Source organism: Bacillus rossius, chromosome 1, assembly GCF_032445375.1.
Source record: "Bacillus rossius redtenbacheri isolate Brsri chromosome 1, Brsri_v3, whole genome shotgun sequence".
NCBI classification, from domain to species: domain Eukaryota; kingdom Metazoa; phylum Arthropoda; class Insecta; order Phasmatodea; family Bacillidae; genus Bacillus; species Bacillus rossius.
This window is the reverse complement of record NC_086330.1, coordinates 258978234-259004109: the sequence shown is the minus strand read 5'-3', so window position 1 is coordinate 259004109 and position 25876 is coordinate 258978234. Positions and strand designations below refer to the sequence as shown.

The window sequence follows — 25876 nt, the reverse complement described above, 5'->3', positions numbered from 1 at the left end:
ATTGCACTTAAAAAAGTAATTATTTTAATTTCCATTACCATAGCTACGGACATTACTCTTTATAAGAATTTAATATTTCTTATTTAAGCCAATTTTTTCATCATAATGTAGTGTATGGTTGTCACGTATTTTTAAAAAGTAATGCAAGTACTTTCCATTCAATTTTTTTTGTTTGATTAATTGCACAAGGGTCAAACTAATTTTCTGTGTTCACAAAACTCGGAAACGCATAGCAAATAATAACTTCTAAAGTCAGTTATTTTAACATTTCTTCATAAGTAGGGAGAGCGTGCCGACTCTGGAACATAGACGAGGGGGGAGCGGGGTAATCCGGGGATTATCCCATTTTTTATGGTTTTTTACGCATTTTTTATTGTTTTTTATGCGCTAATCCAGTGGCTAATCCGCTAATCCAGTGGCTAATCCGCAAATCCGCAAATCTGCAAATCCGCAAATCCGCTAATCCGGAGATCCACAAATCCGCAAATCGCAAATCCGCAAATCCGCCATTTTGTATTTCTAGAAATTTCCACCAACTTCGAATTGTGACGTCATTATTCTGTGTCGTCTGCTGGAGGCCGCCATCTTGATTTCTTCTGGCCGCCATATTGTTTCGTCTGCTGGAGGCCGCCATATTGATTTTTCCTGGTCGCCATCTTGTTTCGTCTCCTGGAGGCCGCCATCTTGTGTGACGTCATATAGTTCTGTTGGTCGCCACCAGGTAGCAGCAGGTATTATTTTCCCTTAACTAAAATATTTTCAGTGCCGAGGCTGGGATTCGATCCATGGGACGTGAAAACGTCCAGGATGTCGTGGTTACGAGGCGGACGCCTTGACCACTAGGGCACAAGACCAATTGGAATATAGTGGAATAAATAATCTATATATGCTACGTACTGATGTCAAGTTTATGATAAATGGGGGGAGGGTGTTTTTGCCTTCCTTAATGCATACCTAAGGCGCCACATTTGAAATTAAAAATTATTATACAGCCGCCATCTTTAATTCCAGCACAGACTACCAGATGGCGCTAAATTCAAAAAATTAGTTACCAGAGGCGCCGCCATCTTGGTTCTCAAGTTGGCTGGTAGATGTCGCTAGTATCGCGCGGCAAATTCAAAAATTAGTTGCCAGAGGTGCCGCCATCTTGATTCTCAAGTTGGCTACCAGAGTGTGCCACCGTCGCCATCTTTATTTCATATTTCAACTGCCAGGGCGCAGCACCATTCGATAGGTCGAATGCTAATCGATATATTTACTTTTATTTCATATTTCAGCTGCCAGGGCGCAGCACCATTCGATAGGTCGAATGCTAATCGATATATTTACTTTTATTTCATATTTCAGCTACCAGGGCGCAGCACCATTCGATAGGTCGAATGCTAATCGATATATTTAGTTACAAGTGTTGCTACCAGAGGGCGCGATATTTAAATTTAAAAAATATTACAACCTTTAAACAATTCTCCGCCATCTTGGATTCAACAGCCCCACCATCTTGGAAGCACATGATACACCCAAGGACTCGTTCCAATACATGCACAGAGTGCACCGAAAAGATTGTTCCCTTACATGCACAGAGTGCACCATATTGAATGATCATGATATGTGTTCCTTTATATGTATCAGAAGCAGGCATAAGAAATATTTTCTTTTAGGCATACTTTAGTGTTAGCTTTCCTGTAATGCATTTAATAATAGTGTAAGCTCATTATTATTATTTAGTGATAGTGAATTTATAACTATGATGTGTAGTCTCATTCTCTTCATCTCGACGTGGCGGAAGATTCTCTGGAGTGTAAGCTGAAAAAAAATAAATAAATAAATAAAAACTTGTGTTTGAATTTATAGTGGTATGCTGCTTTCCACATGACCTTAGAGACTATGTCTCAGGAGGTACAGGATTAAATGCGTTAACTCCTTTTTTTTATAAATGGCGAGTTTCCCCGAGAGGCCTATTTTCCATGTTTAACAAGGGCGCAAGCATTATGCTTCACCGTCACTCTCTCCGAAGCCGTTGTCCACTCCATCATCTGGCTCCACTTGCTCTTGAGCCTCCATTACAGCTTCAAAGCATGCTATAATACCGTTGTAAAGGTATGTTAGAAACTCGTATTCCTCTGGAAATGCAGCGAACAAATTGATCGCGGAGACCTCTAGATGGTGTACTATCGCATCTATATTCATGCCGATGCAAGCATGAAGCGCATATTCAATGCAATCGCGCATTTCCTCAAAAGCAGCCATGTTCATTATGGAATTGTCAGAGACAGAATGAAGACTATAGTTGACCTGGTCTTGACGGAAAGATGACACGCAACCCCGATGTCGCGCTACACATTCCAATGAGGCGCCCAGCGCGGGCTGACGTCACAGCTTGTTGATCCCAAGCTGCAGAGTGCTGGGTCGTGTTCAGGAAGTAGTCCACACATTATAAATACATTGCAGGAATAGAATCTCAACAACAGCCCACACAAACGATTCCATAGAATATGCTTCGATTGAGAACAAGCAATAAGGTAAAATAAAATGTGTATATGTAATCTTAAACTTCCATATCGTTTCTCTTTACCCATGTCCTCACGGTATCGGGAAACCCCTTCCAAGACACCTGGAATCTTTCACCACGCTTTCGATGAATTTTATTTACCAAGTATGTATTAGGGTATTTTGTAATTTGAATTTCTGAAGCATAAAAAACACCTTGTATTTTATTTCCATGCATATCACTCAAGTTATACACACGCGGAAAGCTGAACCTCATAGCTGTTACTTTAAACACTTCGTGAGACCAATTCGGTGTAAACCCCTTTTCAAAAACTTTCTTGTTTCGTGACACGCGTACATGATCCCCCACACGAGCCTTAGGTTTTCTAGGGTCAATTGTCTTTACATATTTGTAAACACTTTGTAGCAAAGAGTCATCCTTCACTTGATTCGGAGCCATGCCAATGGTGCGGTGGAATCTGTTATTGTAGACATGTAGAACTTGTGGTAAAATTTTAAGCCACTTATAATTTCCTTGAGCTGAAAACTCGCGAAAAAGCAGCAATTTTAGAGATCTATTAAACCGCTCTACCACACTTGCTTTAATCTCACTGTGAGTGGAATAATGATTAATATTTTTTCTTTTCATAAGAGCTCTGAAAGTTGAGTTATAAAATTCTGTTCCTGCATCACTTTGAATACTTTTAAAACTTCCTGCTAATTTCAAAATACTTCTCATGGCAGCAGTAACCATCACACCTGTCTTTTGTTTAACTGGAACTGCATAAGCACGTTTGCTGTACACATCTATGGCAGTCAGGATGTACTTGTAACCACTGTTCACTTTACTGTATGGTATCATTTCTACCAAATCAATCTGTAGTAAATCATGGAGTCCATATGTTAAAACCTTTCTGCGAGGAAATATAATACGTTTGCCTCGGTGAAGCTCGTATGCAATCCCACGCTGTGCGTCGCTCAATTTGCAATGTATCCTGATTCTTGTAACTCTTCAAGTATCGAAAGGATTTCGTTATTGTGTCCGGTGTGGCCAGAAGCCTGCGAGGCCATTAACAACCTGAGTCGATCTACTATCTCATTCGGATCATTCCAATAAATGAACTCTCGTTTACGACCTAAATCCAATGTTTTATGTAACAATCCACTTCCTCGTTGCTGCGAACCAATATGTGGAAACAGTTGCTTAATGATATCAAATTTCGCATGTGACGTGCTTTTATAGAGATTTGTTGCAGGATCATTCTTTTTAAAATAAGCATTTGTAAGCTCTAGTAGATTACCATATTGTTTAAGGGCCGATTCCGAGTACGTATGCGGCTCTCTGCGAAATAAAAGTTCAAATAAACCAGGAGCAGGTTGTATTAGTTCATCTTTAACGCGAATCATATTGTTATCGTGAAAAAATTCTTCCGTGTCCCCTAAAAACCAGCGGTTATGTCGTTTAGATACACCATAGGTTCCATCACCAGAGCGAAGGTTGTAGTTCTGCAAATAAGACTGCACTCCACCTAAAGAATCATCATATGGAACACCGTGATGTTTTAAAGGAATAGCGTTCGAGTCATCACTGTCGCTTGATTCTAAATATTGTTTCACAGTAGCTTCTTCCGCAGAATCCTGCTTCACAGTATCGATAGACTGTGCGAGCGATGTAGTAGGTCCAAGTTTATCCAAACGCGAATTAACAGACTTGAATATTTCTTCATTAATTGCATCCCTCTCCAAACGAGCTCGTTTGGCAAGTAGATACTTTGCACGAACATTTTCTATGACGCGCTCCAACTTACTAGCCTCAAGAGCCATGACTGCAGAGTTAGCGATAGCATATCACCCTTTTATATACAACTAGCATCAATACGTGAGTGATCTAGGCATGTCTAGAGCTTGATGGTTTTGGAGGTGCTGGTTTTGGAGGTGCTGGTTTTGGAGGTGCTGGTTTTGGAGGTGTTGGTTTTGGAGGTGCTGGTTTTGAAGATGCTGTTTTTGCAGGTGCTGGTTTTGGAGGTGAAGGTTTCTTAGACAACACACCGCGAGAATATTCATCAGGAGTAATCGTCAAAACACCAACAGTGCGATTCATTTGTGAAAGCTGTTGTACAATTCCAGCATTAATTTTCAATACCATCTCAACCATGTTAGCATTTAGTGCATCATTTAGTTCCTCTAAAAATGTTTGTGCGAATAAATCTAACCTGCTCTCCAACGAGGTGCACATATCACCCAACTTTGTCGACACAGCTGAAAGACTTTCATTTAATTGAGCAATTAAATGCTGTTCTTTAGCCTCCATATTGCGCAAGAACTCCATAATCCCCACTTGCACATCTCTTGTTACAGTAAGTGATCTGTTGATATCTGTAACTTGTCGTGTCATACCATCAGTCATCGAATGCAAAGCATGTGTAAAAGCCCCGCTTACTGCGTCAACATACTTCTTATTAGCAGCATCACCATCTTGTTTAGGATCACCAACTCTCTTCAAATGTTTCCAGCTTAAGTCGCAGTCCCCTTCACGAGTAAACGTCATGCATGAGTCGTGCGATCGTTTAAGTCCACCACCACCGAACTTTGACATCATGATTCATGAACCTATCACAATAAACTGATCAAAACCACATCTGTAACGCCCTTAATGTAGAGGAAAATCTTTAGCTATCACAATGAAACCATGCTCATTAGGACTGTTCCAACAGTGACCGCAAAGAGTTTTAAATCTCTCAAAGCTCATATCTGTACCGACATGGTCGGAAAACACATGTTTTAGATTAAGATCGTCCATTTTAAACAAAATTATTAGATTACAATTATCTCGCACTAATTGCTTTCGGGTTTGGGTATAAGTTTGTACCAAGTAGAAACAGTCGATCTTGTGGTGTCGCCCCATAGAATAATACTTTTGAACAATGCTTTGTTTATCACAAGCAACATCATCGAAGATTAGCACAGAGTTGGGGAGGGCTTGACTGGGGTCTAAAACATCAGCATTTTCTCGAAATTAAAAAAATTTCACTCCCCCGACATTTTCCAGCACATGGGCTAAACGTTTATATTTTGGTTGTTCTAGGGACTTGCTATATAAATACACATTCTCAAAACGTATCCCATTGGGGTGTTCTAGAAGTGAAAGAATAAGACAAGTTTTGCCAGAATTCGAAGGACCTGACACTATACACCGTATGGTATTTGGTAACAGAGATCCATGACGTTCTTCAGTTTTACTAAACACATCATCATCAATTAGTGAAATTGGTAAAGCGAGCTGTTGTTGAACAACCTCCATTCTTAATACTAAACCTAAACACTATAAAACAGTCATCCTTATAGTGAAACCACTCAGTGTCTTGATATGTCTTGTATGAGACGGAAGAGAGGTTCAGGCTTAGTTAATTCTGCTATAAATAAGCTACCATTCGAGGCACATCTTCCGGGCTACAATTTCTGTGGACCTGGCACGAGACTAGCCGAGAGACTAGCAAGAGGTGATCGTGGTGTGAATGCACTAGATGAGGCGTGTCGTCTTCACGATATTGTGTATGCGAATAGTAATAACTTGTCTGAAAGACATAAAGCGGATAAAATATTAGCTGACACGGCCGAGAAGATTAGAAAGTCTCCCGAAACTAAATTTGGACAGAGAGTATCCGCGTGGACCGTTAACAAGATTATGAGAGTGAAACGTAAGCTTGGTGCAGGTTTAAGATTTTCATCATCATCAAAGAAGAGAAACCGTAAATCTGTCAGGAAAGCCCTGGGGAAGAAGGGTGGTCTATTACCATTTATATTTCCAGCACTCGCTGCATTAGGCAGCTTAATTGGTGGAGCTGCGGGTGTTGCTAAAACTGTTTCCGATGTCCGGAGTCAGGCACGTATGCAAGCGATAGCACGTGCAGCAAAAAACGGTTCAGGACTTTATCTACGCCCCTATCCACAGTCGGGTGGTGGGGGAAAGCGAAGAGGAAGAAGAAGAAAGAAAAATCGCGGGAGCAGGAAGCGATAATCAAAAACTTACCAAAGCGAGCTCTTACAAACCTCGAGTTAATGAAGGCGATAAAAGAATTGAAAATACCATACTTTAGACAAATATACATGCGCGATTCGCTACCTAAGAAACCATTGCGTAATGAAAGTGCTATTTTGAATCTAGACTCATCCAAAGGACCGGGAACGCATTGGACTGCTTATGTCAAGACCGGTCCTAACGTTGAATATTACGATAGCTTCGGAGACTTGCCTCCACCAGTGGAACTGATACGATATTTAAACAAGTGCAACATAACCTATAATTATGACAGGCAACAAAAGTTGCATTCATGGAATTGCGGTCACTTATGCTTAAGATTTTTAGTATCAATATATAAGAAGCATTAGTGTTATCATAAGCCACATATGCGACAGAGTGTTTATAGAGAGACCACACACAACGCGAGACGCAGTGTAAACTAGACAAAATGTCAATAACATTAATTTTAACTGGAAAGAGCTCGATTATGAGAACCTACTACTTCCCTCCCTTGCAATTGGATGGAGAGTGGACAATGGCATTGATCGATCTGACAACATATAACTCGATACCGAACATTGATGAAAATAATCAAGTTTTTCGATACATCGCAAACAATGAACATCATGAAATGAAATTACCAACAGGTACATATGAAATAAGTGACATGGAAGCTTACATAAAACAGAACCTACCTGCAGATTCAACATTTCTATTATGAGGCAACCCCAACACTTTACAGTGCATAATGTTCAGCAACAATATACATGTGGATTTTAGTGGAAAAAATACATTAGGTGAAATGCTTGGATTTTCTTCTCAAGTATACAAAGCAGGTGAGCTGCATGAATCGACAAATCCTGTAAATATATTCCCCGTGAATGTTCTACGAATTACAAGCAATGCTGTGGGACACACATACTTGAATGGTAAATTAAACAATACTATTCATGAATTTTCCCCCATAGTACCTCCGGGATATAAGATAAATGAACGACCTACCACGCTCATTTATGTCCCAGTTACCGTTCAATCGATATCGGAGCTCGACATTCAAATAGTCGATCAGGAAGGACGCTTAGTTAACCTAAGAAAGGAAGAAATAACTCTAAGACTGCATTTGAAAAAACAATGGGAGTGAAATATTTTTCTAAGCATAAATGGAGCGGTTCAGGTGTGTCCTTATCCAGTAGACGACGAGACATCAAGCGGCTAACATCTGTTAACGTGAGATTCCTTAAAAAACTTGGATTTAGAGTTTATCCTCATGGAGAACACCGTTCTTGAAGTCGAGCAAGCACCACAATTTGAGGATTCTATTTCAAAAACTGAACTGCATATTTACAAACCATACTTAAATGGACCCTATGCCCCCAACTCTGAAATCCGTATAGTGATTCAAAATCATGATGCATACACAAACATCTCAAAATCCTTTTTGCGTATACGTGGAAAACTCGTAAAGGCAGACGGACGGAAACCGGACCATGCAAAGATTATAAACAATGGTGTATTACATATGATCAATCGGATAGGATTTGAACTGAACGGCGTTCTTATAGACCAGACCAGATCACTAGGAGTGGTATCTACAGTGAAGAATTATCTTTCACGAACTCGTGATGAATACGCCATCAGCAAAATGGAGGGATGGTGTCTCGAGGAAAACTATAGCTTGCCTCTAACAGCCGATGGTGTTTTCGAAATCTGTGTTCCGCTAAGCCATCTCCTCGGCTTTGCTGAGGATTATCACCGTATACTTCTAAACTCCAAACAAGAGTTAATTATAGTTTTAGAAAATACGTACATTAACTCGATCGTAGATGCGAGTGCGCAGCCTCAAGAAGTTAATTTAACCATAAACTCTATCGATTGGGCCGTACCACACATCCAAGTGTCTCCAGCGGAACGCACGCGACTGCTTAAGCTTGTGGAGAAAAGCAGAAATATAGATATAGCATTTAGATCTTGGTCTGTTGAAACATATCCCAGCATGCCACAAGCACAAAATGTCAGCTGGTCAGTAAAGACAAGCTTCTCGATGGAAAAACCACGATACATTATAGTCGGCTTTCAATCGGCTAAACATAATGTAATGGCTGCCGATAAATCGAGGTTTGACCACTGCAACATAAAGAATATAAAACTATTCTTGAATTCAGAAAGTTATCCATACACGGATTTGGACATAAACTTCGACAATGGATTTTACTTAATCGCATATGATATGTATTCAAATTTTCAAGAGTCTTACTATGGAAAGCAGAATGCACCTTTGCTTGACCCTCATCAGTTTAAGGAACTGGCTACGTTATTCATGTTTGATGTAAGCCGTCAAGCTGAGAAAATACCTTCGAATATCATAGATTGCAAGTTGGAGATCACAAGCTCAGACAACCTACCGATCTTAACACAAGCATTTGCAATAATATTGCACGACAGACTTGTCTCCTATAATCCACGAGACAAAGCTGTTAAAATACTGAGTTAAGCATAGTAGAGGCTCAGTCGTGTCTCAGTCACCATGAAGTATGTTAATCTGCAAGGATTTTTCTCTCAGTATGGCTTTATTACCAAGGAACTTAGCATTGCTGACTCTGAGGGGAACATAATTACGCGAACATTCAAACCGCCGTTTGAGTGGAGAGACATTAGTCGTAAATACCGGAGAAGTAATGCGTGGCTCACTAAAAATTTTCATAGTTTAAAATGGGAACACGGATTGTTTCCCTACAACAGTCTTTCCACCATCTTGACAACTCACTTGAGTGGAACTGTAATAGTTGCTGGAAGCGAACAGAAAAGATGGTTGGGTAAACACTGTCTCAAACACATGCACATAGTGGATGCACAAGAGGAATATGGCTGCCCGGCTTTCAAAAAATTAGACATAATGTATGCTCAAAATCGTGACAGCATAAGACCTGTATCGTCTCGCCGTAACGTCGCATTGCTTAGGGCTTGGATGCTAGAACACAGCGATCCTGGAATGTTGGATGACGTGCTCGAAATGGAATCAACAACAAGCGAAGCAACGGTAAACATGTCTGGACTGGAGGCGCTATAAATTGAGGTCATCGTCCCGGGGTACGACAGTCAGCGTACAGTTCGCGGTCGTGCGGGCGTAGACTCACTATATATTCAAGAAAAATGACGTTCGATCCATCGGCACGCTACGCAGACGTGTCACCCGGCTTTCGTCGTGTGGCATACCTTACCGGAGATGGAGAGTTCCACCTCATAGTCTGCAACTTCAATCATCACTGGAGCACCGATTGCGATCTGGAGGCTCCGGACTTTATTGAGACGCCCTGCAATCAGGTAGATTGTGTTGTGCACTACTTGAGACCCGACAGTAAATTTCCTACTACCTTAGAAGAACTTAAGGCAGCAGCCGCTACTGAAACTATAACCTCAGAACCAGATTATTCTGCAGTAAGGTGTGATTTGAGACGCAGCACGAACCCAGAGACAGTTGTGCATTGGGAGGAGCAGTGTGATGGTTATGTTCACAACACAACTTATGAAAACAGTGTTTGCTACGAGACATGTAGTTTCCTTCAGTGTAAACTTTATCGATTCACCCCATTCGCTTAAGTTTGAGAGCTAAGACAATACCTATGTCAGTCATGTTATCACCGCGATTCCATGATATAACTCAAAGCCAAGAAGATGCCGTAATAGATGAATTGTGGGCACCGAGCATCTTAACATGGGATGAAGCGACAAGATATTTTAATTATCCTCCTGATCCACGATCTAAAGAAATGAAGCCTTCGACTTTGTTTGACAATACCGAAAATAGATATCTTTACAAACGTGCAAGTCTGAACTGTGTTGAATTTCATGTAGAGTTCTATGAATTTGATATTGGATTGAGTAGTCTTCGATACGTTTATTTCGAACTTTGTCGCGAAAATACTCATTTCCGACTGAGGTGGCACGCTGATAGACCATACAAGTCCGTGACTCTCTTGACTGTTTTCGACTGTCAGCATAAAGACTGTGTAATAAATCTTAGTCATCCAATGGCAAAGTTTCCCTGTACTATTGATGAGCTCAAGACATCCCGTGACAGAGACTATGAAAGTACTTTCTCCGAATGGTGTACCGGAATTAAACACTATCGCCATAATCCCGCTACATGCATGTGGAACCCACCTCACGACACGCCTTGCAGTAATCATTTGTGTTCCTTGTCGAGAGGTCGTTTATTACGAGAAAACAAATTCTCGGTGTCGACGCATCTAAGTAAGCAACTATGGGGATATAGATAATGGACTGTTCTACGAGATGCTCTACTCTATGGAATTTCGTAATCAATTTATTCATTCGGATGGGCAATATATTTTTAAATAGGATCGCCGCTTCCTGGGTCGACAGTCGAGCTGAAACTGTGTCGGTGTGAGGATCTGTGCCAAGCAAGATGTCTAACTTTCATTCAAGCAAGAAATACGTGAGTGTAAATCCTGGTCTAGGCAGTGTTGATTACAGCGAGTGGAGTCAAGAGAATTTAAAACACATATCGGAAAGCTGTGACGGCATGTTTCACTCGAAACAAATACTCGACCCAGGACCTCAAGACATACCATTTGAATTAATTAACTGCTCGGGTTATGGACAATGTATTGTTAACATGCTTCGACACGATACAGTGCTGCCTGCCACGAGTGAAGACGTCTACGCACACGCATTCAACCAGACAGCTACCCAATCGGTTCAGGTTATCCCTGAATGCATTCAAATCAGCCCTGATTCGCCAACATCCATCATACCTGTAGCTGAGCCAATCACCGAGGCGACACCGAAGTCCACCAGACGACAGCGAAAGCCTGCTGCCTCTCGCAAGAGTCGAACCAGAGATCTCAGTCATTTAGTACCGGTGAGTCAAGATGTCGGAGTTCAAACAGAGTCTAGTGCTTCCATACAAAGAACTGACGAGATGGCCCGGGTAGCAGTGCGCTCATTACTTCTAGAATTATTAAGCAAAGTATAATTGAATTTTTGTCACTTTGTGTATGTAAATGTTTCAGCTGAATACGTAAATATAATATTCTTTGTGTGTAAGGAAATGTTCAAGTTAGCATTCAAATCTTTTTTTTATCGTCACTTTAATATTCTTTGTATGTAAATGTTCAGGTTTGTATGCAAACATTATGTGTGATTTTCTTGTAATATTTCAGTTTTGCATAAAGTTTTAAAATAAATTGTTAAAAGCATAATGCATATCTTATTACCGAAACTGTTTGTAACTTAAGTAAAGAACGTGTAGGTTACTGTATTTTTTATTAATGCTCTTTTCAATTATATAATTTTCTGGTTTAGTATAATTAAAAAAAAAATGTATTCAAATTATCCATCAGTCTCTGCGCCCGCACGTTCACGAAATGTATGTTGACTACAATAAAACTAATGTGTAACCTCTGATTTATTGTTATGATTTAAGTATTCCTCTGATATAAAATAAAAGCTAGCATTGAAACGTCCTGCCTTCCTGGGCCGACCAGCGGGTTGACGTGCGCGAGCCCGTGGATGAAGCTCTCTATTTTCAGAGAAAGGAATTTGTTTTTCCAGACAACTGTCGTCGCACCTAAGAAGTGTCTATATGCTGTCACAGACTTGGTTGACAGTTTCTGCAATCGTTGTAATGCATTACAACGATTGCAGAAATATGTTTTCAGTAAGCTATAATAAAAAAAAAACATTAATTAAATTTTAATTCTGAAAAAAAGTGAATGGTAGAAAATCTACTTTCTAAAACAAAAAAAAAACATATAGTTTAACTAGTTTTCCATGATCACCATATTATTAAATGATTTTACCAAATATAATCTACTCAACTTTCTTAAATTAATAATTTTCAGTTTATAACTGTCATCTAAAGCCGACACACAGAGTAGGCGATTCCGCGAGAATTCAGGTCATCGCCCGACGCAGATTTATATATATATACACCTGCCACAGAGGTCGGAAACGTCATTTGATCGCAGCCAGCCCTCGCCAGCCCTCGATACCTCCTCCGCAGAGAGACGTTCTTCTCCAGATAAGGTATGTGTCCTGTCAGTTCTGTCTGACAACACGAGATGGAGTACAGTAAACGCAACATAACTCCGAGCCTGGGTGACGGTGAGAAAATGGATGTGTGTATGTGAGTCACGACATTGGGGAAGGCAGACGTGGCGCGGCATCGAGCGATAATGCTTAACTTGATAACCGGGGCTACACGCTACTGCACAGAGTGAAAACGTAGTCCTCGGTGAAATCCGACGAATACGTTCGTTAACACATCCGTGGTACTTACTAAACGTTTTCGTTTACAGTTTGAATCTGAGGTTTGTGTGCATGTAGTGTATCACTTTTGTTCAGAGCCAGTGTTATATATTTAGTGCAGTAATTCAGTAAAGTACAACTTTATACATAAAATGCCTCCAGTGTTGTCAAAAGTTAAGAGTAATATACTGCACTCGCAGACGCAGGAAATCGTGTATAACGTTCTGCAGTTTATGGAAAATGAAGCGCGATTACAGGAACCCTCCATTTCACTAGAGAAAGCACAGCTGAGAACAGCTAAGGCGACGGGTGTGTCTCGCACGACTGTACAAACAATTAAAAGGGAGGCTAAGAGGAATGAAGCTGGTGAAGGAACATCTTCCGAGACGCCCAACAAGAAGCGAAAGAAAACATGTAAACACGAACTGGACACCTTTGATGAAGCTGTGGTACGACGTACTGTGTAAAATTTTTACTTACTTGAAAAACGTGTGCCGTCTGTCGAAACTGTACGACATAAACTAAAGAATTACATAAATTACCAAGGTGGCAATACAACCTTAAGGACGACTTTGAAGAAGCTAAGATTCAGGTGGCAGAAAACCAAATCGCAGTGCTTACTTTTAATAGAAAAATCAGATATTCGGCAAAAACGTATAGAATATCTCAAGAGTATGCTTCAATATAGAAACGATGAACGCACAATTATATACATGGATGAGTCGTATATATTGTCGTCTCATATAAAAAATAAAATGTGGAGTGACATGTCCTCAAATGGTTTACTAGTGCCTGTCGCGAAGGGTCAAGGATTAATAATGATTCACGCAGGTGGCGAAAAAGGTTTTATCCCAAATGCTCTTGCAATGTGGAAGTCGCACCAAGCAACAGGGGATTATCACAAAAACATGAATAAAGATAATTATGAAAAATGGCTCACCGAACAATTAATACCAAATCTTCCACCAAACAGTGTTGTTGTGATAGATAATGCTCCCTATCACAATGTAAAAATAAATAAAACGCCTACCTCCAGCTCGACAAAATTGGAAATGCAGCAGTGGTTAAGTAAGGAGAATATTTCCTTTACTAGCGACATGCTCAAACCAAACTTGTATAACCTCATAAAGAAGCACAAACCTTCGCAAGTGCAGTACTCGGCAGACAGACTATTGGTAAATAGTGGCCACACATTACTTCGTCTGCCCCCTTATCATCCGGATTTGAATCCGATAGAAAGCATACGGGCTAAAGTTAAAGGAGAAGTCGCTTCAAGAAATGTTACTTGCAATTTGGCAAATGTAAAAAAAACTTTGCGAGGAGATATTCCACCGATTGGGTCCAGAAGATTGGATACCGATTTGCAATCACGTCAAGACACTCGAGAACGAATACTGGGATAAGGATGTGCGTTTTGACATTGAAATTGATAAAGTGATTGTTCAGTTAGGTGATGCAAACAGTGACAGCAGTGACGTTTACACATCAGACTCTTCGGATGGAACAGTCAGTGGCGTTGAAGAACTGAGATAGTGCTTGGAACGTCAGTGGTAAGTGGTCAATGTTTTCTGATTTTCTCTACCTGATGTGCAAGGACACCGTATCTGCTTATACCCCCTCCTCATCCACCTGACCCCCCCACATGTGTTGCAGTCCCTACTCCTCGTGTGTGACGTAGCTCAAGCTCGGAGTTATATTGCGCCTAGTGTACATTCGTTTCGTTAAAACACGTTCGCGCACTGTGTTTACAGTTCTTATTTAACAATATGTCCACTATTTTAAATAAATAAACACGTTAAAACGGTCGAATTAAGCAATAACTAAATCCATGTATTTATATTACTTAAATTGTGTATTATCACGGAAAAATTACTAAACTCTATTTTTTTTTGTTGCGATTATATCACTTTGAATATTATTCCTGTTTTCGCTTATTTATTAATGATTGAGAATCAACTTGTTTTCATAATTATTTTTACAACAGGATGCGTGTATTTAATATTTCTTTAATACATCTTTCATTCTGTTACTAAACACTATGCGCGATTTATAAAAACAACAACCATTCAGAGCTCGTTCTTTGCTTGCAAACAGTTAAATAAATTTTGTCAAACTTTAAACAATATTAAGCGTGATATGAAGTTGATATACATTTGTTTTCAATACAGTATGTTCCATGTAAATAATAATTCTCTACATTCTCAGAATATACCGACATATAATTAATTTCTTGCACATTGTTTACATGTCTTAAACATTTTATATTTCTACATTATTTACAACTTGAAATACTTCACAAATAAATATTACAAGAAGTTTTCTCATGACATACAATTATTTCATATTTACACTTATTTTTTCAATACAAATTTTTTACACATATTATGGAAAATAATAAGTGCTGATACAGCTGTTGGTTTCAGTATATTAGAGCAAGCATCTTTTATTTTTTTTTCAGGTTCTAACTTGTTGAGCGTATCCTTCTTTATTTTTTTTAAATTCCTTTTATAATAATGTCTTCTCCATACTCTAATAAGCGTGCTAGATTTGAGGAAAGCGAGCCTTCGATGTCTGAGCTCGATGAATCATCTATTGATTCATTGATTTCATCTTCATCATCATTTGAGTCAGTGATTTTATCGTCGGCTGATGATTCATCCAACCTAGAGATCGAAGACACGCCACCTCCCTCTTTGCCTAGCCTGAAGCCCGTCGCTTTAGATTCCGCATTCCAGGGTCGACTTGTTGATTCCAGAATCGCGAATGATATTCCCCAGCCCGACCCTAACATTAATAGATTTCTCTCCAGGTGCAGGGAACCCTTTCTGGACGTAGTGGGTGGCGTTCTCCGCCCATTCAAAATTTATCTTACATTGGCCGCGGTATTTATTAAGGAGGATCCTGTGCAGGGGCCCATCAGTGAAAGCTTCCACTTCGCCTCCAAAAGTATCCCTGTTTTGTTAAATGAGGACCTAGCAGAAATTTTCAGTTTCACATTAGTTTCTGTGCTTATGGAGCATGTAAGTGAGTTTGCTTTGCGCGGGTCTGGATGGATGTTGAGTCATGTAAAACATCTCGACATGCATGTCTCTGCATACCGACCATTCACGGTGGGGGCCGCGCATACAAAGTTGCCTGCATTTTTGTCTAACCGCAAAGCTTGTGTAAACATCGAGACTGACCGTGAGATGTGCTTTCTGTATGCCGTTATGGCAGGAGAGACGCCGGCGGCTGGGATGGTTACTCGTACTGGATCGTATCCTAATCCTCTCGAGGTTTTTGATACGACCGGTATGACGTTCCCCATGACACTGCATCAGGTTAAGATCTTTGAGAGTCTCAATAATATTTCCGTGAACATTTATTCTTGCGTGAGTGATCAGGGAACGATTATTGACGAGGATTTTAACAAACCCACTGATGCAAGTATCCAGCCGATTTGCATTACCTCTATGCGATGTGATCGCCATGTGAATATTTTGGCTATTCGTGCGTCTGGTGCTCCCGCTCATCTCCATTTCGTAGCTATTAAGAATTTGTCCCGCTTGCTTTCTTCTCAACTCTCGCGTGATCAACATACAAAGTGGGTTTGCGAGCGCTGTCTTCAGTATTTCCATACTGCGGACAAGTTGAACTCCCACACTGATTTGTGCAGCCAACACACGGCCGTTCGGTCAGTATTCCCGACTGAGGAGACCAAATGGCTCGAGTTCACAAATGTATCCAAGAAGGAACGTATGGGCTTTGTCGCTTATTGCGATACAGAGACCTACTTGAAACCGATGTCCACCTGTTTACCGGAGGCCGATGCCTCCAGCACCACGACGGTGAACGAGCACGTGCCTATATTAGTTTGTTCGTACGATGCTTCGCTTACCAGATATGCGCACTTTGAAGGGGAGAATTGTGTTGCCGACATGGTCTCTACCTTGATTGATATGACTAAGTGGGTGTGCGCGATTTATGCTAAGACCGCTCCCATGAAAGCCCAGACTCGTGCTGTTGCTGCGCGGTTGGCGAGTCAGACACATTGCCATATATGTAATAAGACACTAGGTGACAAGTCAGTGTTGGACCATGACCACCTGACCGGTGAGATTCGTGGCTATGCGCATTCTAAGTGTAATCTTGCATTTAGACTGCAGAAGAACCAACTGGTGGCTATTTTCCACAACCTTCAGAATTATGACGCCCACTTTTTGATGAGACCATTAGTCTCACATCATATTGCACAACCTGACGGTTCCTCCATTTTGGAGAACCCCGGGAAGGTCAGGGTTATAGGCACGTCTCTTGAAAGTTACAAGAGCATAACAAAGTACATACCGATTACCGGTAATGATGCGAGAGGAGGTACTCTAACAGTGCGTTTAAGATTCATTGACTCTCTTAACTTCCTAACTTCATCTCTGGATACTCTGGCAGGTAATCTCTCGCCTGCTCAGCTGAGCCTCACTCGTGTCCAGTTTCCAGAAGACGCACAGTTTTATCTACCTCGTAGGAAAGGGGTGTTCCCATACGATTTCGTCACTAGTATGGCAGAACTGCAGACGACTTCACTACCCCCTAGGGAAGCATTTCATAATGCTCTTAGTGGGACTGACGTGAGTGACGGGGACTATGCTCACGCTAGATCTGCGTGGAACGTTTTCCGCTGTAAGACTTTGAACGATTACGCGTTGCAGTATTTGAAGGTGGATACGTGTTTGTTGGCTGACGTGTTCGAGAATTTCCGTTCAGTTTGTTGCCAGTCCTATGGCTTAGATCCGACGCACTACATTACGGCCCCATCACTTGCGTGGGACGGTTTTTTGAGCAAGTCTGAGGTGTGTCTGGAATTAGTCACCGATCCAGATATCTATCTTTTCTTGGAGAATGCTGTTCGGGGTGGGATCACCAACGTTAGTCGGCGCTATGCGAAGGCTAACAATGTTTACATGAGCAATTATGACTCCAGCCTGCTGTCTTCCTACATCTGTTATTTCGATGTAAATTCTCTCTATGGTCATACGATGCTTGGTAAGCTTCCAGTGGGCAACTTCCAGTGGGTGCAGGAACTCGAATATGCAAACTGGAACTTTAGCACCATGGACACTGATGGTGACTGCTCATGTTTTATAGAGGTGGATCTATCCTTTCCGCGTGAATGTCATGACCGGCTATCAGACCTGCCGCTTGCACCCGTGAATGGCGTACCGGTGAACGGCAATATGTCAAAGGTCTTATTGACACTTGAACCGCGAAAGAACTATGTTTTACATGCAAAAACACTGCAGCACTACCTTATGTACGGGGCCGTTCTTGACAATGTTCATCGTGTTTTGCGCTTTGAACAAAAATCCTGGATGGCGTCGTACGTACGGTATAATCTGAATTGCCGTGCTCAGGCAGCGAACCCCTTTGAGAAATCCTTCTATAAATTAATGAATAATTCCGTTTTTGGCAAATCTTCGCAGTCGCCGCGTAGGGAGCGTGACATACGTGTGGTTTCGCGGTACGATACCATATATGGTGCGGCAGAGTTGATAGGTCGTCCGTCATTTAAGGCAAGGCGGATCGTCGATGAGAATCTGGTCCTCATTGAGTTAGCCAAAGGTTCGGTAACCTTCAACAAACCCCTTACACTGGTGTGGCCATCTTAGATTTATCCAAATTGCATCTCTATGATTTCCACTATAATATATGCAGGTTAAGTTTCCCTTTCCATCTCTGCACCTGCTTTACTCAGATACCGATTCTCTTCTGTACCACATCGAGTGTCGCGATGTGTATTCTTCGATTCTCCCCGATTTGGCTTCTCGATTCGACACTTCGAATTATGCTCCAGATAATGTTCAAAGGTTTCCATCAGTCAACCACGGCATGACTGGTGTCATGAAGGATGAAGCCGCTGGACGCATCATTACTGAGTATGTTGGTCTTCGCCCCAAACTTTATGCATACAAGATGGACGATGGTGCTTTTACGCTTAAAGCCAAGGGTGTGAAGGCCAGTGTACTCAGCTCGCTACTTTTTGAGCAATATCTGGATTGCTTGCAAACAAATTCACGGGTGTGGGGGACTCAATATCTTTTTCGTTCACGAAATCTCATTGTTTGTACTGAACGCGTGACTAAGGTGGCGTTGTCATCAGGTGACGACAAGCGGAGCATTTCCGATGATGGAATTAGCACGCTTCCATGGGGACATTACCGTCTAGATCCCTGAACCTGAGTTCCCCCACATAATAAGAGATTCTAACTTTTTTTTTTATTTTATAATTTTCCAGTTTTTTTTTTTTTGTACTATCCTCATACCTTGGTACGCTCAATAAGCATTGCTGCTCCGAGTCGAGTTGTAGGAAAACAACAGCGCTCCAAACTCCTCCTCCGCTCGGAGTGGCCAACTGGGTAGATGGCAACCAACTTCGATTCATTGCCTCCCCTTCACCCATTAAACATTAAGAATGTTGGACAGAACTCATGCACTACTGTACTGCGCATGTGGAGATAAAACCATCGGTATGTTTAACATGTAGAGATTGCACTCATCTTATTTACACGGTTCAGATAGTGAATCTGATAGTTTTCATTAAATGCTAGTCTGTTTAATAATTTAAAGTAAATTTCAGTCTATCCTGATTTTAAATGCTAATGTGGTTAAACTTTGTTGCATGTCATCTTTCCGTCAAGACCCGGTCAACTATAGTCTTCATTCTGTCTCTGACAATTCCATAATGAACATGGCTGCTTTTGAGGAAATTCGCGATTGCATTGACTATACGCTTCATGCTTGCATCGGCATGAATATAGATGCGATAGTACACCATATAGAGGTCTCCGCGATCAATTTGTTCGCTGCATTTCCAGAGGAATACGAGTTTCTAACATACCTTTACAACGGTATTATAGCATGCCTTGAAGCTGTAATGGAGGCTCAAGAGAAAGTGGAGCCAGATGATGGAGTGGACAGCGGCTTCGGAGAGAGTGACGGTGAAGCATAATGCTTGCGCCCTTGTTAAACATGGAAAATAGGCCTCTCGGGGAAACTCACCATGTATAAAAAAAAAGGAGTTAACGCATCTAATGCTGTACCTCCTGAGACATAGTCTCTAAGGTGATGTGGAAAGCAGCATACCACTATAAATTCAAAGACAAGTTTTTTTTTTTTTCAGCTTACACTCCAGAGAATCTTCTGCCACGTCGAGACGAAGAGAATGAGACTACACATCATAGTTATAAATTCACTATCACTAAATAATAATAATGAGCTTACACTATTATTAAATGCATTACAGGAAAGCTAACACTAAAGTATGCCTATAAGAAAAAATTTCTTATGCCTGCTTCTGATGCATATAAAGGAATACATATCATGATCATTCAATATGGTGCACTCTGTGCATGTAAGGGAACAATCTTTTCGGTGCACTCTGTGCATGTATTGGAACGAGTCCTTGGGTGTATCATGTCCTTCCAAGATGGTGGGGCTATTGAATCCAAGATGGTGGAGAATTGTTTAAAGGTTGTAATATTTTTTAAATTTAAATATCGCGCCCTCTGGTAGCAACACTTGTTACTACATATATCGATTAGCATTCGACCTATCGAATGGTGCTGCGCCCTGGCAGCGGAAATATGAAATAAAAGTAAATATATCGATTAGCATTCGACCTATCGAATGGTGCTGCGCCCTGGCAGCTGAAATATGAAATAAAGATGGCGACAGTGGCACACTCTGGTAGCCAACTTGAGAATCAAGATGACGGCGCCTCTGGCAACTAATTTTTGAATTTGCCGCGCGATACTAGCGACATCTACCAGCCAACTTGAGAACCAAGATGGCGGCGCCTCTGGCAACTAATTTTTTGAATTTAGCGCCATCTGGTAGTCTGTGCTGGAATTAAAGATGGCGGCTGTATAATAATTTTTAATTTCAAATGTGGCGCCTTAGGTATGCATTAAGGAAGGCAAAAACACCCTCCCCCATTTATCATAAACTTGCCGTCAGTACGTAGCATATATAGATTATTTATTCCACCATATTCCAATTGGTCTCGTGGTCTAGTGGTCAAGGCGTCCGCCTCGTAACCACGACATCCTGGACGTTTTCACGTCCCATGGATCGAATCCTAGCCTTGGCACTGAAAATATTTTAGTTAAAATAAAATAATACCTGCTGCTACCTGGTGGCGACCAACAGAACTATATGACGTCACACAAGATGGCGGCCTCCAGCAGACGAAACAAGATGGCGACCAGGAAAAATCAAGATGGCAGCCTCCAGCAGACGAAACAAGATGGCGGCCAGAAGAAATCAAGATGGCGGCCTCCAGCAGACGACACAGAATCATGACGTCATGATTCGAAGTTGGTGGAAATTTCTAGAAATACAAAATGGCGGATTTGCGAATTTGCGATTTGCGGATTTGCGGATTTGCGGATTTGCGGATTTGCGGATTTGCGGATTTGCGGATCTCCGGATTAGCCACTGGATTAGCGCATAAAAAACTGGATTTGCACATAAAAAACCATAAAAATGCGTAAAAAACCATAAAAAATGGGATTATCCCCGGATTACCCCGCTCCCCCCTCGTCTATGTTCCAGAGTCGGCACGCTCTCCCTACTTTCATAGCCAAATGAAGTGAGCAAAACAAACAATAATGGGAGATGGTGGGTGAGACCTAGACTTGAAACACCTCTAGCCTGTGGTTTCTCGTCAGGTGGATGGCGGCGTCGGGCCTGGTTTCGACCAGGGACGTGACTATGGTTGAAGGAGAGGAGGGAGCAGACGTGGGGAGAAGGGCCATTTTTATTATAGATCTTTACTTATATATCCTAGTGTTAGGAAAAACATGTTGAAGGGAAGATAAACTAAATTATTTCTATTGAACTATAAAGGTAAATATATATTTTTCGCGTAACATCCAACTTGCGATGGTATGCCTGGCAACGCTGCCGAGGTCACTGAGAGGGAACTCCCCACACGACCTTGGACGGTCACAACAGTTCTCAACCCTGGCCCGCTCCGTCCAAGCACCAGGGGTCTGAACTATCTTCAGCTGATCACAACCACAACCATGTAGTTTCATTTTCCCGGGAATATATTAATTTTTTTCAAGTTTGAAGCATTTCTTTTCTGTCATTTAAGTCAGTTCTTCTGCTTGAGATTATATAATATCGTGAACTGTTTAAATTGATATTGATTTTCATTTTAATCATAAATATGTCAAAAACAGTCTGCTGAAAAATTCAAAAGCTTAAGAATGAGAAAAAGATAACCAATTTTCTTCTTTGTTATCATCAGGACTTAATGTTAAATACGGGAGGAAATAAATTAAGTTATTAACTAAGTTGAATACCTAATGTAACAATGATGTTTTAAATGTTTCTTTTTTATGTAATTTATTGTTATAGAAAAGTATTCCACTATAATTGAACTAGAACCACATTTATTTCTAATACTTAGTTTTACACAACTTTTTTATGGTCCGTAGTCAATCAAAGGAAACTTATAGTTTGCTGCACGTGTATGTCAGTAATATATTTTAAATTCAACGCTCTGTTTTGCGATTAGGATGAATCTTGAAATTTTTGTTAATAAAATTAATGTAGGCTACTATTTACAGTATTATCGATTTGTAGGTATATCATAATAACATCCTTGGAGAAGTACATTGATCGTAGCTGCTTGTATTTTTATTCATTTAAGAAACGTATTTCTGAGCGAGTATGGTTTACTATTAATACACAGAAATTCTAGATATTTGGTGTGAATGCTGCTAGCTTTTCACCGGAGGCAGAGTCCTGCGTTGGCCAACTTAATTGCCTGTACCATTTATTTGCTTCCTCCATCAATAGATGGAAGGCTCTAGTAAAACAGCAAAGAAATGCCAGATGGTCTACTTAGGGTGAAGCTGTAGCTGTAATATATTAGAATCTAGTAAAAATAACAGATTCTTTTAATGATCTCAGGATCAGCTTAATAACAACAGCTGAAAAAATGGAAGCAACTTCTCTTCTAAGAAATGTCAAAATGTTTGAACACATTGTCCTCCCCCGGTTTTTGTACGGGATTAAGCCGTACTGACATTGTCTATAAACTATTACAAAAGACAGGACCTTACTTTTGAAATTGGAATCAGAAAGGCCAACAGTTCCATTAATGCAATCGGAGAAGCAAAAGAACTAGCGGAAAAGTTTGACTTAGATCGTCATTTTAAAGAAGTACGTGGGAGGAAGAAGCGGATGTTTGATTAAAAGGGTGAAGGTGAAAGCTATTAATTGTCGGAAGTAAAAAGTTCCAAGTGTTTATTTTACAAAGAATAGATCGGATTCTGAATGAAAAAAGGTTTAAAGCCATTCAAAACATTAATAGTTAATTTGGTTTCCTCAATAGAATTCGGTTTGAAACAATTAATGAAGAAGAATTGAAAAACCAGGTACTTGATTTAGCTACAACCACATATAAAGAAGACTTAAGCAGGGACTAGCTGGTGATTTTAGTTGAAAGTTTTAAGTATCATGAAATGAAAGTAACTCTATCAAACTAAGTATCATTAAAATTTACCTCAGAAACTTAACAAGACAGCAACAACTAGTCAATCTGAGCATCATATCAATAGAACACGGGTTAGTCTCAAACCTGCCTTTGCGAACATTGTAAATAGGTTTACAACTAAAAAGCCTGTAAAGTTAAGTTTTTGTTGAATATTTCTGTGTTTTAATTAATTTTTCTCACGCTTTGTCAATACATTAAGAGACTGTATTAAATATCTAAGTAAAATAATCAAAATAACAATTTGAGTAGAATATCTTATTCCATATATTAGCGCTATTTGTCATAATTAAATATAATTTTCTATCCATTTAACCAGCTTACTCATATTACGATATCATTTGTTTAACCTTTTCATTTCATTTGCAGCATTTATTATAAGTATAAAAGAATAAACCAAATATTCGACTCTAAGATTACTTGTCATTTCAATATCCCAGAATTAATTTTGTATTTTTTTTTTCTTTGAACTAAAAATGAAATGACTGCAAATAAATATATTCACTTACCATCTAAGTTGAATAAAAAGTACTTGGAATATTGGGATTAATATTTGTTGGCGATATTAAGGGTTTAGGTTTGGTTGTTTTGTAAACCAATGTAGGGGGGGGGGGGGGGGAGTGAAAACCAGCCCAGCCACGTCCCTGTGTCGGCAGATTACGAGGAGATCACTGTGATCCCGAAGGGCAGCACCAACATCCATGTGGCGGAGAAGGAGCCATCCTACAACATCATCTCCGTGGCCAATGAGGATGGCACCTACTACCTGAACGCCGACTTGTGGGTATCTCCGCCTGTCGCCCACCGCGTGGCACCTAGTGTCGTGACCCTGCACTGGTTCATCCCAGCGGGATCGACTCCGAACTAAACATGGCCATCAGCTCGTCTCCAATGCCTAGTCGTTCCTCAACATCCTCATTCATCAACCCTTATTCATTAACCCTCATTGGCCTCATTGACGAAGAGATGTCAAAACATAAAATATTCATTCACCAGTGTATCAGTTACTTGAAAATATCTATTTTTTTAAATAGCAGAAATTTCGTATGGTGAAAAATACTCAGCAGGACATTTGAAGTAATTATATTTTAATTTAATCGTGTGTTAATCGTGTTATTTGCACTCTCAAAAATAGTGATGTGTGCGAAACAGATATTTTCTTATTTCAATTTCAAATCAAAGTATCTTGAATGCATGTTCTTGTTCTTAGTGTGTTTGGTACATGGCGTTAATTGAATTTTGAATGAATTCCCGATCTATACACATACATACTAACTAAATGTGTATTGAGACAGACGAATTTCGAAATTTCAGTTATAAACGTAGTTAATTTTCATAATTTGAGTTCTAGCAAAGTCTGTTTTACGATAAAGAAATTTATTATTTGAATATCCTAACCGAGAACCGACAGGTAAGATATCGGTACTATAGACAAATAATTTTTATATAATTTAAAGAGCATTATTTGACACTAATATCAAAGCTGCTTCCACACATCGCCACTATTTCAGGAAGGGACATCCCACAGCCCTACAGTAATGTTCATGGGCCAAGCAGGCCTCGGATGTAGTGATAACATTGATGGGTTGCGTTCCCGAACACGTGTCGTAAACGACAGTGACCCAGTAATCAGCAATAATCCACAGCCCCAGCTACAGGACAGTGGGGAATTAGATCAGATAAGCAGGGAAACTCAACGGGGTTAATCTGCAGCAACAATGACATTGGTTTTGCCGAGTTGATTTAATGAATTTTTTTGTTGTGCTGTGGTTATTAATGTTAACTGTGTCGACCAAGTTGGTGTGATTAAACAGAGAATTCTTCAAATATTCAGTAATCATACAGTAACATTGCCAATAAACTTTAAGAACAGGTAATATTTTGGTCTCCATGCAAGTGCGAATTCAGAGGATGGGATGGTCCAAAAGGCAGTTCCCCTTCTTTTCACACTCAAATATAAGTTTAACGCGCTTTTATTACTAGAGATATGAAACTGTAGGTATAGGGTTGAGGCACCGATCAAACAGAAGAGGGTTCAAGTGTCCTGTAACTAAGTGATGATCAGGCATGCAGTGTATGTAAAAAGCACTTTAAAAAGTAATGACCATTTTTTTTTTACTTTCAAACCTTGTTATTTATAACCCTTGCAGTAATAGTTGGTTAGATAAAAATTTATTTCAACAAAATTTTTAGTCAATATTTAGAAAGTTAAACAAAAATAAGAATGGATTCGGTAGTGTACACGATAGGGAAGTTCTATTCATTTTCTTATTCAAACCTCAGTCAGTTTGTTTTTTCTATCCCTTGCATTAATGGTTTGTGTTATCAAAAATTGATTCAGACAAAAGTTTAGATAAAAGTTATAATATTTACAAACAATTTGAACGGATTTAATAGTGTGGCTCAAAAGGTAGTTGTGAATTTTTTGTCATTCAACCCCTGTTTATTCCACCCCTTGCATTCATGGTAATTCATGTAAATAAATTATTTCTGATCAGTGTTCTAGATAATAATTCAAGGTATTATAATAAATTAGAACGAATTTGATAGTGTACATGGTA

The 25876-nt window shown here is 40.1% G+C and overlaps 1 protein-coding gene across 1 annotated transcript in view; it reads left to right on the top strand.

The window, feature by feature from the left end:
- The window catches only part of LOC134529979 (A disintegrin and metalloproteinase with thrombospondin motifs 6-like), a 225691-nt gene that overhangs the window by 145018 nt on the left and 54797 nt on the right, over positions 1 to 25876 (top strand). Inside the window, exon 15 of the mRNA XM_063364509.1 lies at positions 23972 to 24095. Coding sequence (XP_063220579.1) covers positions 23972 to 24095 — 124 coding nt within the window. The remainder of the gene's footprint in view (positions 1 to 23971; positions 24096 to 25876) is intronic.